The sequence below is a fragment of the Carassius auratus genome, unplaced genomic scaffold, assembly GCF_003368295.1.
Source record: "Carassius auratus strain Wakin unplaced genomic scaffold, ASM336829v1 scaf_tig00030419, whole genome shotgun sequence".
Classification (NCBI taxonomy): Eukaryota; Metazoa; Chordata; class Actinopteri; order Cypriniformes; family Cyprinidae; genus Carassius; species Carassius auratus.
Window position 1 is genome coordinate 24,237 of NW_020525851.1, and position 17,012 is coordinate 41,248.

Sequence of the window (17,012 nt, forward strand, 5' to 3'; positions counted from 1 at the left end):
ATGTCTGAATTTCTTGACACCATCTGGTGCCTTATGCGTTACATCCTTCGATAGCTCAGCTGGTAGAGCGGAGGACTGTAGATGAGTTGTTGGGTATCCTCAGGTCGCTGGTTCAATTCCGGCTCGAAGGAGTGTGATTTTAAATTCAGATCAAATATTTTCACATTTCCTTTAGACTTCATATTGGCAGTTAAAAAAAGCCAATGGGTCAAGATCCAAATATATCACTTTACAGAGTGGAAGGAGTGTTTGTCATATTAGAGGCTTCTTTTTTACAAGCTTCAATAATTATGAAAACAAAGCTGGATGAAAACACTTGACGTTGGACTTCATACTTTTAATGTAAAGAAGAGATGGCTTGACCCCAACGTGATTTGAACACGCAACCTTCTGATCTGGAGTCAGACGCGCTACCGTTGCGTCACAAGGACTTAAAAAGCAGGTTATTGCTTCCTTTGCCTGGCCGTTGATGCATTCACCCCAATAAGGAGCCTACTTTTCCCAATAACCTCAAGAGGTACGGATGTCTGATTTTCTTGGAAACTTTTCGTGCCTTACGATTTTTCCATCCTTCTATAGCTCAGCTGGTAGAGCGAAGGACTGAAGATGAGTTGTTGGGTATCCTTAGGTCGCTGGTTCGATTGCGGCTACAAGGAGTGTGATTTTAAATTCAGAGCAAATATTTTCACATTTCCTTTAGACCTCGTATTGGCAGTTAAAAAAACCAATGGGTCAAGATCCAAATATATCACCTTACAGAGTGGAAGGAGCGTTTGTCATATTAGAGGCTTCTTTTTTACACGCTTCAATAATTATGAAAACACTTGACGTTGGACTTCATACTTTTAATGTAAAGAAGAGACAGCTTGACCCCGACGTGATTTGAACACGCAACCTTCTGATCTGGAGTCAGACGCGCTACCGTTGCGCCACGAGGTCTTAAAAAACAGGTTATTGCTTCCTTTGCATGGCCGTTGACGCATTCACCACAAAAATGGAGCCTATTGTTTTCAATAACCTCGAGAGGTACGGATGTCTGATTTTCTTGGAAACTTTTCGTGCCTTACACTTTTTCCATCCTTCGATAGCTCAGCTGGTAGAGTGGAGGACTGTAGATGAGTTGTTGGGTATCCTTAGGTCGCTGGTTCAATTCCGGCTCGAAGGAGTGTGATTTTAAATTCAGATCAAATATTTTCACATTTCCTTTAGACTTCATATTGGCAGTTAAAAAAAGCCAATGGGTCAAGATCCAAATATATCACTTTACAGAGTGGAAGGAGTGTTTGTCATATTAGAGGCTTCTTTTTTACAAGCTTCAATAATTATGAAAACAAAGCTGGATGAAAACACTTGACGTTGGACTTCATACGTTTAATGTAAAGAAGAGATGGCTTGACCCCGACGTGATTTGAACACGCAACCTTCTGATCTGGAGTCAGACGCGCTACCATTGCGCCACGAAGTCTTAAAAAACAGGTTATTGCTTCCTTTGCATGCCTGTTGACGCATTCACCACAAAAAGGAGCCTACTTTTCCCAATAACCTCGAGAGGTACGGATGTCTGAATTTCTTGACACCTTCTGGTGCCTTATGCGTTACATCCTTCGATAGCTCAGCTGGTAGAGCGGAGGACTGTAGATGAGTTGTTGGGTATCCTTAGGTCGCTGGTTCGATTGCGGCTCCAAGGAGTGTGATTTTAAATTCAGAGCAAATATTTTCACATTTCCTATAGACCTCGTATTGGCAGTTAAAAAAGCCAATGGGTCAAGATCCAAATATATCACCTTACAGAGTGGAAAGAGCGTTTGTCATATTAGAGGCTTCTTTTTTACACGCTTCAATATTTATGAAAACACTTGAATTGGACTTCATACGTTTAATGTAAAGAAGAGATGGGTTGACCCCGACGTGATTTGAACACGCAACCTTCTGATCTGGAGTCAGACGCGCTACCGTTGCGCCACGAGGTCTTAAAAAACAGGTTATTGCTTCCTTTGCATGCCCGTTGACGCATTCACCACAAAAAGGAGCCTATTTTTCCCAATAACCTCGAGAGGTACGGACGTCTGAATTTCTTGACACCTTCTGGTGCCTTATGATGAAAACACTTGACTTTGGACTTCATACTTTTAATGTAAAGAAGAGATGGCTTGTCCCCGACGTGATTTGAAAACCCAACCTTCTGATCTGGAGTAAGACGCGCTACCGTTGCGCCACAAGGTCTTAAAAAACAGGTTATTGCTTCCTTTCCATGGCCGTTGATGCATTCACCCCAATAAGGAGCCTATTTTTCCCAATAACCTCGAGAGGTACGTATGTCTGAATTTCTTGACACCATCTGGTGCCTTATGCGTTACATCCTTCGATAGCTCAGCTGGTAGAGCGGAGGACTGTAGATGAGTTGTTGGGTATCCTTAGGTCGCTGGTTCAATTCCGGCTCGAAGGAGTGTGATTTTAAGTTCAGATCAAATATTTTCACATTTCCTTTAGACTTCATATTGGCAGTTAAAAAAAATAAAATGGGTCAAGATTCAAATATATCACTTTACAGAGTGGAAGGAGTGTTTGTCATATTAGAGGCTTCTTTTTTACAAGCTTCAATAATTATGAAAACAAAGCTGGATGAAAACACTTGACGTTGGACTTCATACTTTTAATGTAAAGAAGAGACGGCTTGACCCCGACGTGATTTGAACACGCAACCTTCTGATCTGGAGTCAGACGCGCTACCGTTGCGCCACGAGGTCTTAAAAAACAGGTTATTGCTTCCTTTGCATGGCCGTTGACGCATTCACCACAAAAATGGAGCCTATTTTTCTCAATAACCTCGAGAGGTACGGATGTCTGATTTTCTTGGAAACTTTTCGTGCCTTATGCTTTTTCCATCCTTCGATAGCTCAGCTGGTAGAGCGGAGGACTGTAGATGAGTTGTTGGGTATCCTTAGGTCGCTGGTTCAATTCCGGCTCGAAGGAGTGTGATTTTAAATTCAGATCAAATATTTTCACATTTCCTTTAGACTTCATATTGGCAGTTAAAAAAAGCCAATGGGTCAAGATCCAAATATATCACTTTACAGAGTGGAAGGAGTGTTTGTCATATTAGAGGCTTCTTTTTTACACGCTTCAATATTTATGAAAACACTTGAATTGGACTTCATACGTTTAATGTAAAGAAGAGATGGGTTGACCCCGACGTGATTTGAACACGCAACCTTCTGATCTGGAGTCAGACGCGCTACCGTTGCACCACGAGGTCTTAAAAAACAGGTTATTGCTTCCCTTGGATGGCCGTTGACGCATTCACCACAAAAAGGAGTCTATTTTTCCCAATAACCTCGAGAGGTACGGATGTCTGAATTTCTTGACACCTCATGATGAAAACGCTTGACTTTGGACTTCATACTTTTAATGTAAAGAAGAGACAGCTTGACCCCGACGTGATTTGAACACGCAACCTTCTGATCTGGAGTCAGACGCGCTACCGTTGCGCCACCAGGTCTTAAAAAACAGGTTATTGCTTCCTTTGCATGCCCGTTGACGCATTCACCACAAAAAGGAGCCAATTTTTCCCAATAACCTCGAGAGGTACGGACGTCTGAATTTCTTGACACCTTCTGGTGCCTTATGATGAAAACGCTTGACTTTGGACTTCATACTTTTAATGTAAAGAAGAGATGGCTTGTCCCCGACGTGATTTGAAAACGCAATCTTCTGATCTGGAGTAAGACGAGCTACCGTTGCGCCATAAGGTCTTAAAAAACAGGTTATTGCTTCCTTTCCATGGCCGTTGATGCATTCACCCCAATAAGGAGCCTATTTTTCCCAATAACCTCGAGAGGTACGTATGTCTGAATTTCTTGACACCATCTGGTGCCTTATGCGTTACATCCTTCGATAGCTCAGCTGGTAGAGCGGAGGACTGTAGATGAGTTGTTGGGTATCCTTAGGTCGCTGGTTCAATTCCGGCTCGAAGGAGTGTGATTTTAAGTTCAGATCAAATATTTTCACATTTCCTTTAGACTTCGTATTGGCAGTTAAAAAAAATAAAATGGGTCAAGATTCAAATATATCACTTTACAGAGTGGAAGGAGTGTTTGTCATATTAGAGGCTTCTTTTTTACAAGCTTCAATAATTATGAAAACAAAGCTGGATGAAAACACTTGACGTTGGACTTCATACTTTTAATGTAAAGAAGAGACAGCGTGACCCCGACGTGATTTGAACACGCAACCTTCTGATCTGGAGTCAGACGCGCTACCATTGCGCCACGAGGTCTTAAAAAAAAGGTTATTGCTTCCTTTGCATGGCCGTTGACGCATTCACCACAAAAATGGAGCCTATTTTTCTCAATAACCTCGAGAGGTACGGATGTCTGATTTTCTTGGAAACTTTTCGTGCCTTTCGCTTTTTCCATCCTTCGATAGCTCAGCTGGTAGAGCGGAGGACTGTAGATGAGTTGTTGGGTATCCTTAGGTCGCTGGTTCAATTCCGGCTCGAAGGAGTGTGATTTTAAATTCAGATCAAATATTTTCACATTTCCTTTAGACTTCGTATTGGCAGTTAAAAAAAATAAAATGGGTCAAGATTCAAATATATCACTTTACAGAGTGGAAGGAGTGTTTGTCATATTAGAGGCTTCTTTTTTACAAGCTTCAATAATTATGAAAACAAAGCTGGATGAAAACACTTGACATTGGACTTCATACTTTTAATGTAAATAAGAGACGGCTTGACCCCGACGTGATTTGAACACGCAACCTTCTGATCTGGAGTCAGACGCGCTACCGTTGCGCCACAAGGTCTTAAAAAACAGGTTATTGCTTCCTTTGCATGGCCGTTGACGCATTCACCACAAAAATGGAGCCTATTGTTTTCAATAACCTCGAGAGGTACGGATGTCTGATTTTCTTGGAAACTTTTCGTGCCTTACGCTTTTTCCATCCTTCGATGGCGGTACCTGACAACCACAAGTCTGTAAAATTAATCCAATAGTATGCCGACTTCTATCTTTTAAAAACCAATCACGTTATGACCTCTATCTTTTGAAAACCAATCACGTTACGACCTCTATCTTTTGAAAACCAATCACGTTACGACTTCTATCTTTTAAAAACCAATCACGTTACGACTTCTATCTTTTATAATTCAATCACGTTGCGATCTCTATTTTTCCGCGTCCAATGAAATGGCAAGGTCTATTTCTCATACACCAATCACGCACGTCCTCGCCAATTGCATGTAATCTCCGCTCAGGTAACGTTAAATTATTTACATTCCGCTCATGTATGTTATTTATATCTTGATATGAATGAAATGGTTTAGGATTTTTGTTCTTTAGGAATAGCAAGATTGGCCATGTAAATTAGCCTATGATTACCGCTTGATACTACGTAACGTCAACTGTCACTGATGTGTAAATACTATTACGACCGGAGCTAACGTAACTGTAAATATGTCGAATTTAACCGATTAACAAGTTTTCTCAATGAAAAAAAAAATGCTTTTTATTGAATTGTAATAAGGTTCCACAGCTTTTTCCAAATGCGGCATTTGAACACACAAAATAAATTTGGAAAATGTTAATGTTTTGTTTAACTTTTACACGTATGTTATATGTTTGTACATATGTTATGACCAGTCAAAAGAAGTGAATGGATAAGTTTATACATTCAGGTTCATGCCCTTATCACATGGACACAGTTGAAAGACCACAATATGTTTAATCTGAGTATTTGTTTTAGTCAAATTAATCCATAATGCTATATATTTATTTATTTATTTATACTCATAAACGTGTTGTATGAGCCTAGGTCATTGAGACATACAGCCATAATAGAAAGATCTATCACAACTTGTTAAGACTCTATGTAATTGTTCTTATACTTTTATTCTTGTTATAATCTTATTATATGTATTTTTTTATATTTGTACAAACATACACACATACATACAAACATATATATATATATATATATATATATATATATATATATATATATATATATATATATATATATATATATATATATATATATAAATGTTATATAATTGTTTTGACATTATATATATGACTGAATTGTGCAATTGAAATGTTTCCTCTTGGCATGAATATAGCCCCTGCTGCTGACATGGCATTAAATAATAAATAAATAAATCACAACATGTTATATGTAAGATAATATGTGTATTATAATGAACTTATAATCTGCTATAATATGGCGGTCGTTCTGGACCAGGAACACAACTAGCTATCATGAAATGAACACAACAGGAGGGTAAATGCTACAGGCTACAATGGCAGTTAGTGTAACGTGTTATGTAGTGTTTCAGGCAACGACATGGCTTCAGCTAAGTCTCACAAAGGCATGAGTAATGCTGAATGGCTTGCGCGTCTGGAGAGTTTTGCCCAAACAGGAGTTTGGCCATCTACACAGGGGAATAGACCTTCTCCCCGACAAAAAAGATGGCATGAGATGTATCAGAAGGTAAGTTATGCAGCTAGATTCATGGGCAAACTAACAAACTTTTTTGACAATACATTGTGGTATTTTTATTTATGTGTATGGATAAGTAATTACATGTAAATACAATGTTATATTGATATAATTATGATGACTTATTGCTGTTTTGAGATCCAGTGTCAGAGGTATAATTCATGTTCACAGATAGAAAAGTGCCCTCTGCAAATGAGGGGACAGACCACTCTTCTGAAGGAAGCTCAGACATGTATTTGTGGCTTTCACAAGGTAACTTAAATTAGCCTGGTTCAAGTTGCATAAATAGATAGATGTGTTTGCAACATCAATGTGTCTTTATATCTAAAATCACATTAGGAAGACTGTTTTGTACTTTATGCATGTGTCACAGGTTCATCCACCAGTCACAGGGGAAGCATCACAGAGCACCCCGGCCCAAAGCACACCCTCTGTCAGCGATGTGTCATGTCCTGCAAAGAGACCTAAACTGACATTGTCAATGGTAAGCAGACCACACTATTGCATGCATCACTGCAGATACTGAAACATCTCAACCTTTAACTATAGTGTTAGGGTTTTGTTATCACTAACCATGACAAATCTTTTTAGTTTGAAAAGTCAAGGTTTGGAGGCTCACATGTGGCAGCAGCAAAACCTAATTTGAGCACCCAGAGGAAAACCTCTCAGGTTAATATTAAAAGACATCAAGACTTTTATAATGTCATCATGACTTTATCACTATGTAATTTTAATGTATTAAAAACATGGCAATCCCCTTAATAAATTATTCATAATGTTTGACTCCACAGATGTTAGAGCACTCCAGTTCAGCTACAGTTTCATGTCCACCCTCTGATCCTCATCCTCCTCCATCCCCCAAACCTCATCAGCCCGTCATCCAGTCCTCCTCTTCCTTCTTCCTTCCTCCACCTCAGAGTTCACAACGCATCAAAAAAACAGCAACGCCATCAACTGTTTCTGAGAATACTGTTGTGAGGAGCCCAGTAAGATCTCATTCAAAATATATACATGTCTTCATCATTTAATGCTCTCTTAGCTTTTATTTAAACCAGTGTTTTTTATAATATCAGCAGGTCTCATCTCAGCCAGAAGATCTCCCCCTTCTGTGGCCACAGACAATGCCACAGCAAGACCAGAAGTGGGTGTCAGAAGCACTTTTTAGGGTTGGTGCAAAGGGAAAGCTGGAGCTGCGTGAAAACCTACAGTTGTGGTATCACCCCCCACCACCAGCCCTGTTGTACCACCAAGCTCCAACACCTGATAGGTTTTTTTCACAGCGTCTCTTGCTCTGGATGCCATATAAGCTGTGGAAGGTGCGGCTCCAGTGTACTAACCCTGCCTGTGCCAGGCAACAGCTGTGTGGTGGTGGACTGCACAGGAGGGTACGACAGGTGTTAGACATTGACAGATACTACAACCTGGTGACAGAGACCCTGATCTGCACCAGGTGTAGAACCAGCTATCTGTCCTGGAGTCAAGCTGTGCTGCAGCAGTTGGACCTGGCCCATCGATCTGAATTCAGGGTCATCCTCACACGCAAGTAATTATTTTGCAGTCATTTTCACTTATGTGCTACCCTTTCTGATAAATATTTCCTACAATAATTAGATACCTTATAATAAGATACTTAAATGAATGCTTTTTTCCAAGGTATGCCTGTGACATTCGGGTTCTTCGCTTGCTGCGTGAGAGGGGCATGGGGAATGGTCCAGTGAGGATCATCGGCCAGCTGAGAGAGAACCACAGTGAGGAGTGGTTGAAACGTGCGCTTCGGTACACATCAGAGTGTGTGGCCTTTTTTGATAATCGTGGCCTGCATCCGCTGCACTTCCAGGAGCCACCACCACTTGCTTCAGTACCCAGCTACAAATGGCTCCTCACTGTATATAGTCAGGACATTCTCAACAGGCTCGATCACATAAAGGCCAGCATAACATCCACGTATGGATCAATCTTAAAAATGGATTCAACTAAGAAGGTCAGATAAGCTGCTTAATTGACTGTACCCTTATCTATAATGTATTGTTAGACCAAGAGAGCTTTATTTTTTTCAGTGTAACTGATTTGGATGCATGTTGTATTATTTGCTATGCTTATTGTTTCTTTCAGATCACCAAGAAGTTGAGCGGGCCTGCGAAAGGCACAGCACAGTGGCTTACCTCAGTGGGCAATGAGATAGGTCAGGTGCTGATGAGTGTCCTGACTGCGAATGAAGGGGCTGGGTTAGACCTCATGGCTGCAGGGCTCATGGAGCGATACCGGAGTGCTGGTGTTGATCCTCCCACTATCATTTATGTGGACTGTGATTGTTGCAAGAAAGTGGGAGAGACTAAATTGAAGAGGCGGTTCAGCGGCTGGCCAGATGTCATCGTCCGCCTAGACATTTGGCATTTTATGCGACGTCTGGCAGTAGGGTGCACCACTGACGCCCACCAGTTGTACCCTACTTTTATGGCAAGGCTGTCATCCTGTATTTTTGAGTGGGATGCAGGGGATCTCACTCTGCTGAGACGGGCCAAAAGGTAGCAACTCATCCAACAGGGCTGGCCTACACTGACGCACTGGCACTGGTGGAGGTGAAGGAGCCCGGACACTGGGCACTGGTGGAGTCTGGACACTGGGCACTGGTGGAGGTGAAGGAGCCCGGACACTGGGCACTGGTGGAGTCTGCGCCAGTTCTACCAGCTGCACCAGTGCATATGATACAATAAAGTGTGAATGCCGTAATAAGGTTATTTTGTCCCCACTGCCACAGGAAATGATTGCCTTAATAAATGCACTTGGACAAATGATAATGATAATGAGGATAAAATAAAAATCAATCTTAGAAACGAAACAATAATTAAATTCAAATACATTACTTTTAAAATTAAACTTGGAAACAAAACAATCGATTCACAATTTTTAACAAATACACGCATAACTTTATGTGACAGCGTGGATTCGAACCTGTGATTTCCTGAATTTCTCGCGCTTCTCTTCCCCCCTTCCCCCCTTCTTATACAGACAATTGTTCCCCAGCTTCAGCACCGTCACTCTGTCTGTTCTTCTGCTGAAATCAGCTGCAAACTACATCAATCTGCTGTGACCATCACAACTCTCATGAAGCAGAAGACTCACCTCTCACATGAAGTTAACATTTCCTACAGTAAAATAAAAAAAGTGCTAGACACTGACATGGTGACTCTTCATGTCTTCTTCAAAGAGCATTAATTATACATCTGAAAATTGGTGTCAATTTTCCGGCTAAATTATGCTACTTTTATACTCTTGCCCCAGGTTTTTTTAGTCATAAGAATTCGAGAATTCATAGACTGCAAAACATAATAATAACAAAATAATAAAATAAATAAAGGTAGCGATAACACCTTGCCCCCTGAATGCGATTGGGCGGGTTTTGTAATGCAGACCTAGCAACCCTGTTTATAAATGAGGTTATCTTTTTGTTTTTGTAGCCTAGTGTTGCTTTCATGTGAACAGCATTCACTGATAAGCCACATGATGCTTTGTGATTGGGGTGTGATAGCGACACCCAGTGTTCAGATTACACATTTCATGATCTCTTAATAGTAAACCAAATAATAAAAATAAGTAAAAATCTTGCAAATCAAACAATGACATTATGCTGCTTTTTTAGACAATTTTTCCAATTTGATAACAGAGAACGTCACATCGGAGAAGATGATTGTCTCGTATGGACTTCAAAAATGGAGACGTCTGTTTTGCAGTAGTACAGAAATTGATTTATTTTTTCTTTATATACCCATGTTTGTCTAAAAGTTTTCAACAGAAAGAATTACAGGAGATTGAGAGGGAAATCAATTCCTTCAGCGTTTGATGTGGGTTGTGTTTCTGTCTTCTGGGCACTTCTGAAGAACTTGGCACCTCAGTCAATAATAATGCATGTCCGTGAGATCAGATCCGCGTGAGCTGGTGCCACAGACTCGAGGGAAGAATACTCTCCACCTTCTCCATGATGAAGCTCAGCGGAGCGAACAGGGTGCTCAGGAACTGATGGACGAGACACAAACAAGTGAGATATCTGCAGTCTGAATACTCATCTCAGACAAGATAGACAAAAACATAATGAAAAGATTCATATAAAAACAAACAAAAATACATTTTGCTACAAATTAGCATGTTGGGGGTAACACATTACAGTTAACATGAGTTACTTTACCCAAGTAACTAGTAAGGTAACATTACGGTTTCATTTAGAGGTAAATATCCGAGTTACTTTTTCAAGTAAATAACTCCAGTAACTTTGTTTCCATGTGTTGAGTGACAGCTCTGGTGTTGCCATGGAGACAGACATCAGGAGTAACATCAGAGTGTTGTGTGTGAACATGATCTTACTGTAGTTCTGGACTAAATATAAACGTGTGCTTACTCATCTCACTGCACAAAACACACTCAGTGTTCCTCAAAAACAATACAAAATAATTAAATATGTTAAATAACACAAATATCATGTATTTAATCACATATTATTAACCAGTGTCTTTGCTGTTAACCTTCGATGATCCAATTCAACCTTACTAATGAGCAAAAATAACATCTTTTATTTATTTATTTTATTCCTTTAGAGTGTTAAACTGTCTTCTCTTGCATCCAATTCTTCATGTAAACCAGATCAGCAGCATAACCTCTACTATACAGAAGTCAATTTGCCAAAAATAGTAACATATATAATCACAAGATAACTTTTTTTGTTATAATAAAAACAAACAAGAAGAGAAAAGGTAATGTAACACATTACTTTTCATAAAAAGTAACTAATAGCACAATATTGTAATGCGTTACTTTTAAAAGCAGCTTTCCCCAACACTGCTAGTGAGGGATTCATCTTCAGCGAGCAGAAACATGCAGTGATCTAATACAAATCCATTCAGAGGTTAAGACTACAACACTGATCAAACTGTGAAAGTGAAGAGATGAACTGGTTTAATATGGAGACTTCCAGAGAATTCAGTCGAGAACGAGAACTCAAGGCTTTAGTCGATTTGTTCAAGTATGATGGACTACCTTTGATTATTTTTAATCTGGCTACATGTGCATTTTATAGCTAATTCTTTTCTGAAAAACAGTTTCACAGTATAACAAACTATAAGGCAATGGGGTAAGATGTGCCACCACCAGCTGATTACGTTTCAGCAGAAATTAGACACTAGTCTCTATGAAAACGCAATGTTAGAGATAAACCTGGTCATATTTTCTAAAGATGAATCTTTCAGCACTACGTGAAGAATGTACATTTCAAACACAAATATGAGCATGATGAGTTATCTTTAAAAAACCTGATGTTTGGCCAATCCCTGCATGTCAGTGTTTTTTAAATGATTCTTCATGAGAGCTGATGAGACTCAATAGATGCTGATGAAAATGAAAGTCTTCCACGGTGGTGTGTTTGTCTGTGTGATACTCACGGCTTTAGCAAACACTCCCATGAGCTCCGGGAACTGATGCGTGAGGAGCGCCAGCATCGCTGTGAACGAGCAGAGACCCGCCGTGAACAGGATGAAGAACGGCAGCTCCTTCTTGGGATACACTGACACCTCGTGGAACACTGCTGACACACACACACACACACACACACACACACACAGTCAGGGTTAACTACTGCTGCTCCAGAAGAGAAGCGCCTCAGTGATCACACAGCTTCATGTTGTGTATGTTTATTATTTTGGGCTTGACGGCTGTGCTGGATATTAAAATAACAGCAGATGGGTTTGGAGACTGGCGTCAGGAATTACTCAAGCACTCTTTTAACCCTGTGATGCCTGACACAGTGTTCAGTAAGTTACTCTAAAAAAAGTGATTAATTACTAGTTAACAGTGTGATTAGATTACTGTACAAATCACTCTCTCCAAAAAGTATTCTACATCTTATATCAGCCTTAACAAGTTAATGATACGAGGATAGATATGAAATGGCTCTTTTAGTTACTACAAATACTTTTCTGGTCACTCTTTAGATTACATTCCAATTCCCACAATGAACTAATTATTAACCATTACTATTGCATCAATATATTCCTAATTACTGCTTTTAAGAATTGGGTAGGATTTAGAATTTAGAATAAGGTCTTGCAGTATTAATTAATATGTGCTTTTTTAAGTATTAATTAACAGCCAATATCCAGCAATATTCATGTTAATAGTAAGGACTGGACACTAAAGTGTTACCAGTATTCTTATTAACTCACCAAAGTAGTTAAAGTATGCATTTAAAGGTTTGACGTTAAATCCACTACTGTATAGTACATAACTGTTCTACAGTCTACACACAGTATTACATTCTAATACAAATTAATTCCCTATTTTATTTTTTTTAAGGGAAAAGATATTAAACTACAGTAAGTAATTACTCAATAATCAGTTCCACCCAACACTGGCCTGATATACCAGACAATAGTCAGAGAGTAGCATCTCAATCTTCAGTCAGTCTATCTTTGCAGTGATGTGTGTCAGTGAGATGAGATGTAAATGATCCGCACATATAACACAGAGACTGAGAGCTGAAGAAATCAAGGCTCCTCAGAAGATGTGAGATGTTCTGGAGGCTTGTGAAGATCATTCCTCCGCTGAGGAACAGTGAAAGTAAAGCTTCTTGGAAACAAACGCTCCTCAGAAGATCCTGAGGATCAGATTTGAGACTAAAACATGATTGATGGAGAATCAAGTAAAGCTGAGCTGCTTCAGTCCAGAAAGAGTTCATCTGGAGATATTACTGACCTTATTCTGACCTTTACTTGTTCACAATCAGGAGAGATCTGACACCAGAATCAGCAGCTGAACATTTGTATAACTGTACTGAAAGGCCTAATATACTAATATCTGGATGCTGCAGATGACAGAAACAAGCCCAAGCTTCATCTACAGGAGAGGTGCAGGAAAATCTCTTACTTGGTAGCAGTTCTCTGTCCGCGGTCTCTGTACAGACTGGATACGGATAGAAGAGGTGGCCTTTCTCCAGAGGATACGGGATCATCCTGAAAGCTGAAGCATCAGGCCATCCACAATCAGCTTTCAACACAAAGAATGAGCTGAAAAATTCTGTTTTCTGATATTCACTAGAACACTTTAAACTTTTATATTGAAAAAAGTTTGCTTCTCAAAAGTCATAAGAAATAAAGGCATTTATTAATAATGAATACCATGATGAAGGCGACGCACAGTAATTACACTTAGAAAAATAACTTTCCGTAGCATATAAAGTGCTACAGACATAAATGTGACTCGACTACACCAAACTGTTATCAACAAACCTTACAGATTTCCATATCATTGCAAAATGAATAAACCCCAACTTGTAACTACTATAAATATACCCTATTTTATCCACATACATAACATACACTCACACAGCATACAATACAGCAAATCTCAACGGCCAGATGGTTTATATGTTTATATGGGTGGTGTTAGCACAGTGGATAAGACACATGCCTTTGGTGTGAGAGACCCGGGTTCGAATCCACTGTGAGACACCAATGTGTCCCTGAGCAAAACACTTAACCCCTAGTTGCTCCAGAGTCATGTGACCTCTGACATATATAGCAATTGTAAGTCGCTATACTATTATCCAGGATAGGAAAATAGCTGGCAGAGATGCAACTATTTTTTATTAATGTGTGTATATATATATATACACACATATATTTTTTTTTAAATCTGGAATCTGAGGGTGCAAAAAAATCTAAATATTGAGAAAATCACCTTTAAATTGTCCAAATAAAGTTCTTAACAATGCATATTACTAATAAAAAATGAAGTTCTGATATATTAATGGTAGGAAATATACAAACTATCTTCATGGAGCATGATCTTTACGTAATATCCTAATGATTTTTGGCATAAAAGAGAAATGTATAATTTTGACCCATACAATGTATTGTTGTCTATTGCTCCAAATATACCTGTGCTACTAATGACTGTTTCTGTGCTGCAGGGACATATTTGATCATAACACAGTACCATGCAATGCTGTGGACTGCCTTAACATGGCAGAATATAAATCAGACAGAAGTGTGGCGTCTCTGATGTTTTTCAGAGCTGATGGTCTCTCACTCACTTCCCTCCCAGGTGCAGTGCAGCAGGTTGAGCGCTCCCTCCACACGCTTCCAGTGCTGCAGGTGGAAGAAGGTGTAGGCGATGGCTTCACTGTCTCCGCGCTTCAGGATGTGCTCCGGAGGCAGAATCAAGCTCTTCATCTCCAAGAGGTACTGTGGAAAGAACGAGTGGCAGGTTACGGCTGAGGAGGAGGAGGAGGAGCAGGAGAATGAAGATGATGATGATGCTTACTTTTGGTACGTGTGGGTTGAACTCCACTGCTCTGTGTATGGCTTCTACTGCGTTCATTTCTGCTGTGCTCAAACCTCTGCGAGACGCCGCCTCTGGAGAAAACCTGCAGACGAGCCACACCAGACACTGTTAGAGCTGTAGCCGTACAATAACATGATGGTTCGGCGTGCTTTTTTAATAAACAATGATTTACCAAACAAATTGCTCGTTTTTAAATAAATTCAATTATACCTAAAATTCTCTTAGGGATAAAAATCTACCTCAATTTATGTTCTAACTATAGGGAGCCCTTTTATATTACTATAAGAATACAGTTAACAATTTATTTTTAATTACTATTTATTTTATATATAATAATTGAGCCTGAGCCAACGAGAGCAGGGGCGGAAGATGGCTCATCTGTGGATTACCCGGTAATGAACACTGGAATGGAACAGATTACGAGATTGAAGATCAGCATAACGGAGGCTCTGATAGCTACAGCAGGACATAAGCTCCAGAACTGCATTTGTGGTTGGACAAAGGTTACTTCCACCCAAGGCCTGAAAATACACCAGGACAAAAAAGGGTGCCTAAAGAAGGGTCAACAGGGAAGTCACATCGACAGCTATTTTTTTGAGAAACAGGCTAAGTCAGTTGACAGAAGTTCAGTGGCAGGACACATACCACAGTCTGCAGGACATCGACACCCCTGCCCTAGACGAGGAACAACATTGCACAAGAGGGCAACCTGAACCCAACCCATCACAACCAACAGCAGAGAAGAAGACCCAGGGCTGAAGGCCATTAGTCAAGTGGCCAAAGGCCTGCAACAAGACGATGTGGAAGGAGGCCGACACCGATCTCTGCAACATGCTGGGAGGGATCAGAGGCACAGCCATGAAAAAGTTGGATAGGATGGGCAATCTTATCTATGCTACAGAGTGGAACGATTTGGAGTGGTTGAAGGCAAATGAGCTACTCCTTCAATCCCCACCAAGTCCAACACTGAGGAGAGCTGAAAACATCCTGAGGAAGGGCAGAAGGAATGAGCAAACAAGATCATGCTTCTACAAAGGTCCCATCAAATTTGTGAAGAGTCTATTCACAAAGTAGAAGAGCGGAATTCTCTCAGTGTTAAATGCCGACCTGGAAGAACATCTGAAAAACACCAGGAAAAAGTTATACTCCCACCTGACATGCCACCAGTCAACCCAGCAGAGCATGAGCTGGATAACAATCCACCCACGTGGAGTGGGGTAGAACAAACCGTGTGTAGAGCAAGAGCCGCATCATCTCCAGGTCCAATGGAGTTCCATATAAACTCTACAAAATGCTCCAGATGTCCTGCTATTCCTCTGGAAACTGATGAGAGTTGTATGCAAAAGAAGGAGATACCAAAATCCTGGCGGAGAGCCGGAGGGATCCTTATCCCCAAGGAAAAGGACTCGTCAGAGATCGGGCATTTCCGACAGATCAGCCTTCTAAACGTAGAGGAAAAAATCTTTTTCAGCATGGTCGCTCACAGGCTGGCAGGATACCTGCAAAGAAACAACTTGATTGACACGTCAATCCAGAAAACAGGCATTTCAGGCTTCTCCGGTTGTTTAGAACATACTAGTGTCATCTGGCATCAGATCCAGGTCACCAAAAAGGAGGGAACAGATCTTCATGTGGTGTTCCTGGGTCTTGCGAATGCCATTGGCTCAGTCCTCACAACCTCCTGTGGAGAGCCTTTGACTACTTTAGAGTCCCAGTGGCTCTCACAACTCTTGTCAAGGCCTACTTCCAGGACCTCCAACTCTGTGTGACAACAGCAGAGTACAAAACAGCTGGGAAAGACCTGGAAGTGGGAATCATGGCAGGCTGCACCATCTCCCCACAGGCCTTCACCCTGGCCATGGAGGTCATCATTTGGGCCTCTAGATGGACAGATGGCGGACAGCAAATAAACCTGGGCTGAGGCTGCCACCGGTCAGAGCCTACATGGATGACCTCACAACTCTCACCACGACAAGGTTTGCACTGTACGACTATTAAGAAAGCTCCAGGAAAACACTGAGCGGGCTTGCATGAAGATCCAGCCTGAGCAAGTCCAAGCATCTCCATCTTCAAGGGGAAGCTGTCAGACACCGCTTTTACACTCCATCCTGTCTCCGAGAAGCAGTAAAGAGCCTAGGTGTGGTATGATGCCTCCCTTGAAGACAAAGAGCAAGTAGAGAAGCTTAGGA

At 40.7% G+C, this 17,012-nt stretch overlaps 2 protein-coding genes and 14 non-coding genes across 17 annotated transcripts; 8 read left to right on the top strand and 8 right to left on the bottom strand.

Annotated features, from left to right (window-relative positions):
- The first annotated feature begins 44 nt into the window (after window positions 1-44).
- On the top strand, window positions 45-131 carry trnay-gua (transfer RNA tyrosine (anticodon GUA)). Its single transcript is given in 2 exon segments — window positions 45-81; window positions 96-131. It is a non-coding gene; the product is annotated as a tRNA-Tyr (tRNA).
- A 438-nt stretch (window positions 132-569) lies between these two features.
- Window positions 570-656, top strand: trnaf-gaa (transfer RNA phenylalanine (anticodon GAA)). Its single transcript is given in 2 exon segments — window positions 570-606; window positions 621-656. It is a non-coding gene; the product is annotated as a tRNA-Phe (tRNA).
- Window positions 657-867: 211 nt separating this feature from the next.
- trnaw-cca (transfer RNA tryptophan (anticodon CCA)) lies at window positions 868-939 on the bottom strand. Its single transcript has one exon. It is a non-coding gene; the product is annotated as a tRNA-Trp (tRNA).
- A 139-nt stretch (window positions 940-1,078) lies between these two features.
- On the top strand, window positions 1,079-1,165 carry trnay-gua (transfer RNA tyrosine (anticodon GUA)). The gene is given in 2 exon segments: window positions 1,079-1,115; window positions 1,130-1,165. It is a non-coding gene; the product is annotated as a tRNA-Tyr (tRNA).
- Window positions 1,166-1,393: 228 nt separating this feature from the next.
- trnaw-cca (transfer RNA tryptophan (anticodon CCA)) lies at window positions 1,394-1,465 on the bottom strand. Its single transcript has one exon. It is a non-coding gene; the product is annotated as a tRNA-Trp (tRNA).
- A 433-nt stretch (window positions 1,466-1,898) lies between these two features.
- On the bottom strand, window positions 1,899-1,970 carry trnaw-cca (transfer RNA tryptophan (anticodon CCA)). Its single transcript has one exon. It is a non-coding gene; the product is annotated as a tRNA-Trp (tRNA).
- Window positions 1,971-2,359: 389 nt separating this feature from the next.
- Window positions 2,360-2,446, top strand: trnay-gua (transfer RNA tyrosine (anticodon GUA)). Its single transcript is given in 2 exon segments — window positions 2,360-2,396; window positions 2,411-2,446. It is a non-coding gene; the product is annotated as a tRNA-Tyr (tRNA).
- A 229-nt stretch (window positions 2,447-2,675) lies between these two features.
- trnaw-cca (transfer RNA tryptophan (anticodon CCA)) lies at window positions 2,676-2,747 on the bottom strand. Its single transcript has one exon. It is a non-coding gene; the product is annotated as a tRNA-Trp (tRNA).
- A 139-nt stretch (window positions 2,748-2,886) lies between these two features.
- On the top strand, window positions 2,887-2,973 carry trnay-gua (transfer RNA tyrosine (anticodon GUA)). Its single transcript is given in 2 exon segments — window positions 2,887-2,923; window positions 2,938-2,973. It is a non-coding gene; the product is annotated as a tRNA-Tyr (tRNA).
- Window positions 2,974-3,184: 211 nt separating this feature from the next.
- On the bottom strand, window positions 3,185-3,256 carry trnaw-cca (transfer RNA tryptophan (anticodon CCA)). The gene has a single exon. It is a non-coding gene; the product is annotated as a tRNA-Trp (tRNA).
- Window positions 3,257-3,888: 632 nt separating this feature from the next.
- Window positions 3,889-3,975, top strand: trnay-gua (transfer RNA tyrosine (anticodon GUA)). Its single transcript is given in 2 exon segments — window positions 3,889-3,925; window positions 3,940-3,975. It is a non-coding gene; the product is annotated as a tRNA-Tyr (tRNA).
- A 229-nt stretch (window positions 3,976-4,204) lies between these two features.
- Window positions 4,205-4,276, bottom strand: trnaw-cca (transfer RNA tryptophan (anticodon CCA)). Its single transcript has one exon. It is a non-coding gene; the product is annotated as a tRNA-Trp (tRNA).
- A 139-nt stretch (window positions 4,277-4,415) lies between these two features.
- On the top strand, window positions 4,416-4,502 carry trnay-gua (transfer RNA tyrosine (anticodon GUA)). Its single transcript is given in 2 exon segments — window positions 4,416-4,452; window positions 4,467-4,502. It is a non-coding gene; the product is annotated as a tRNA-Tyr (tRNA).
- Window positions 4,503-4,731: 229 nt separating this feature from the next.
- On the bottom strand, window positions 4,732-4,803 carry trnaw-cca (transfer RNA tryptophan (anticodon CCA)). Its single transcript has one exon. It is a non-coding gene; the product is annotated as a tRNA-Trp (tRNA).
- Window positions 4,804-6,111: 1,308 nt separating this feature from the next.
- Window positions 6,112-9,879, top strand: LOC113080189 (uncharacterized). 2 transcript variants are annotated; one of them, XM_026252432.1, is made up of 8 exons: window positions 6,112-6,486; window positions 6,667-6,747; window positions 6,869-6,979; window positions 7,087-7,164; window positions 7,287-7,481; window positions 7,569-8,038; window positions 8,149-8,476; window positions 8,608-9,879. In XM_026252432.1, the coding sequence occupies exons 1-8, from the start codon at window positions 6,340-6,342 to the stop codon at window positions 9,022-9,024; spliced, it is 1,827 nt and encodes a 608-aa protein (XP_026108217.1). In that variant the 5' UTR covers window positions 6,112-6,339; the 3' UTR covers window positions 9,025-9,879. The 2 variants fall into 2 exon arrangements, with proteins under 2 accessions (XP_026108217.1, XP_026108218.1); XM_026252433.1 differs by having other exon boundaries at window positions 7,572-8,038.
- Window positions 9,880-10,218: 339 nt separating this feature from the next.
- Window positions 10,219-16,890, bottom strand: LOC113080188 (suppressor of tumorigenicity 7 protein homolog). The gene is made up of 9 exons (XM_026252430.1): window positions 16,625-16,890; window positions 15,558-15,657; window positions 15,469-15,474; window positions 15,213-15,374; window positions 14,803-14,928; window positions 14,573-14,723; window positions 13,405-13,497; window positions 11,925-12,067; window positions 10,219-10,509 (listed from the first exon to the last, which is right to left on the bottom strand). The coding sequence occupies exons 1-9, from the start codon at window positions 16,888-16,890 to the stop codon at window positions 10,414-10,416; spliced, it is 1,143 nt and encodes a 380-aa protein (XP_026108215.1). The 3' UTR covers window positions 10,219-10,413.
- Window positions 16,891-17,012: the final 122 nt, after the last annotated feature.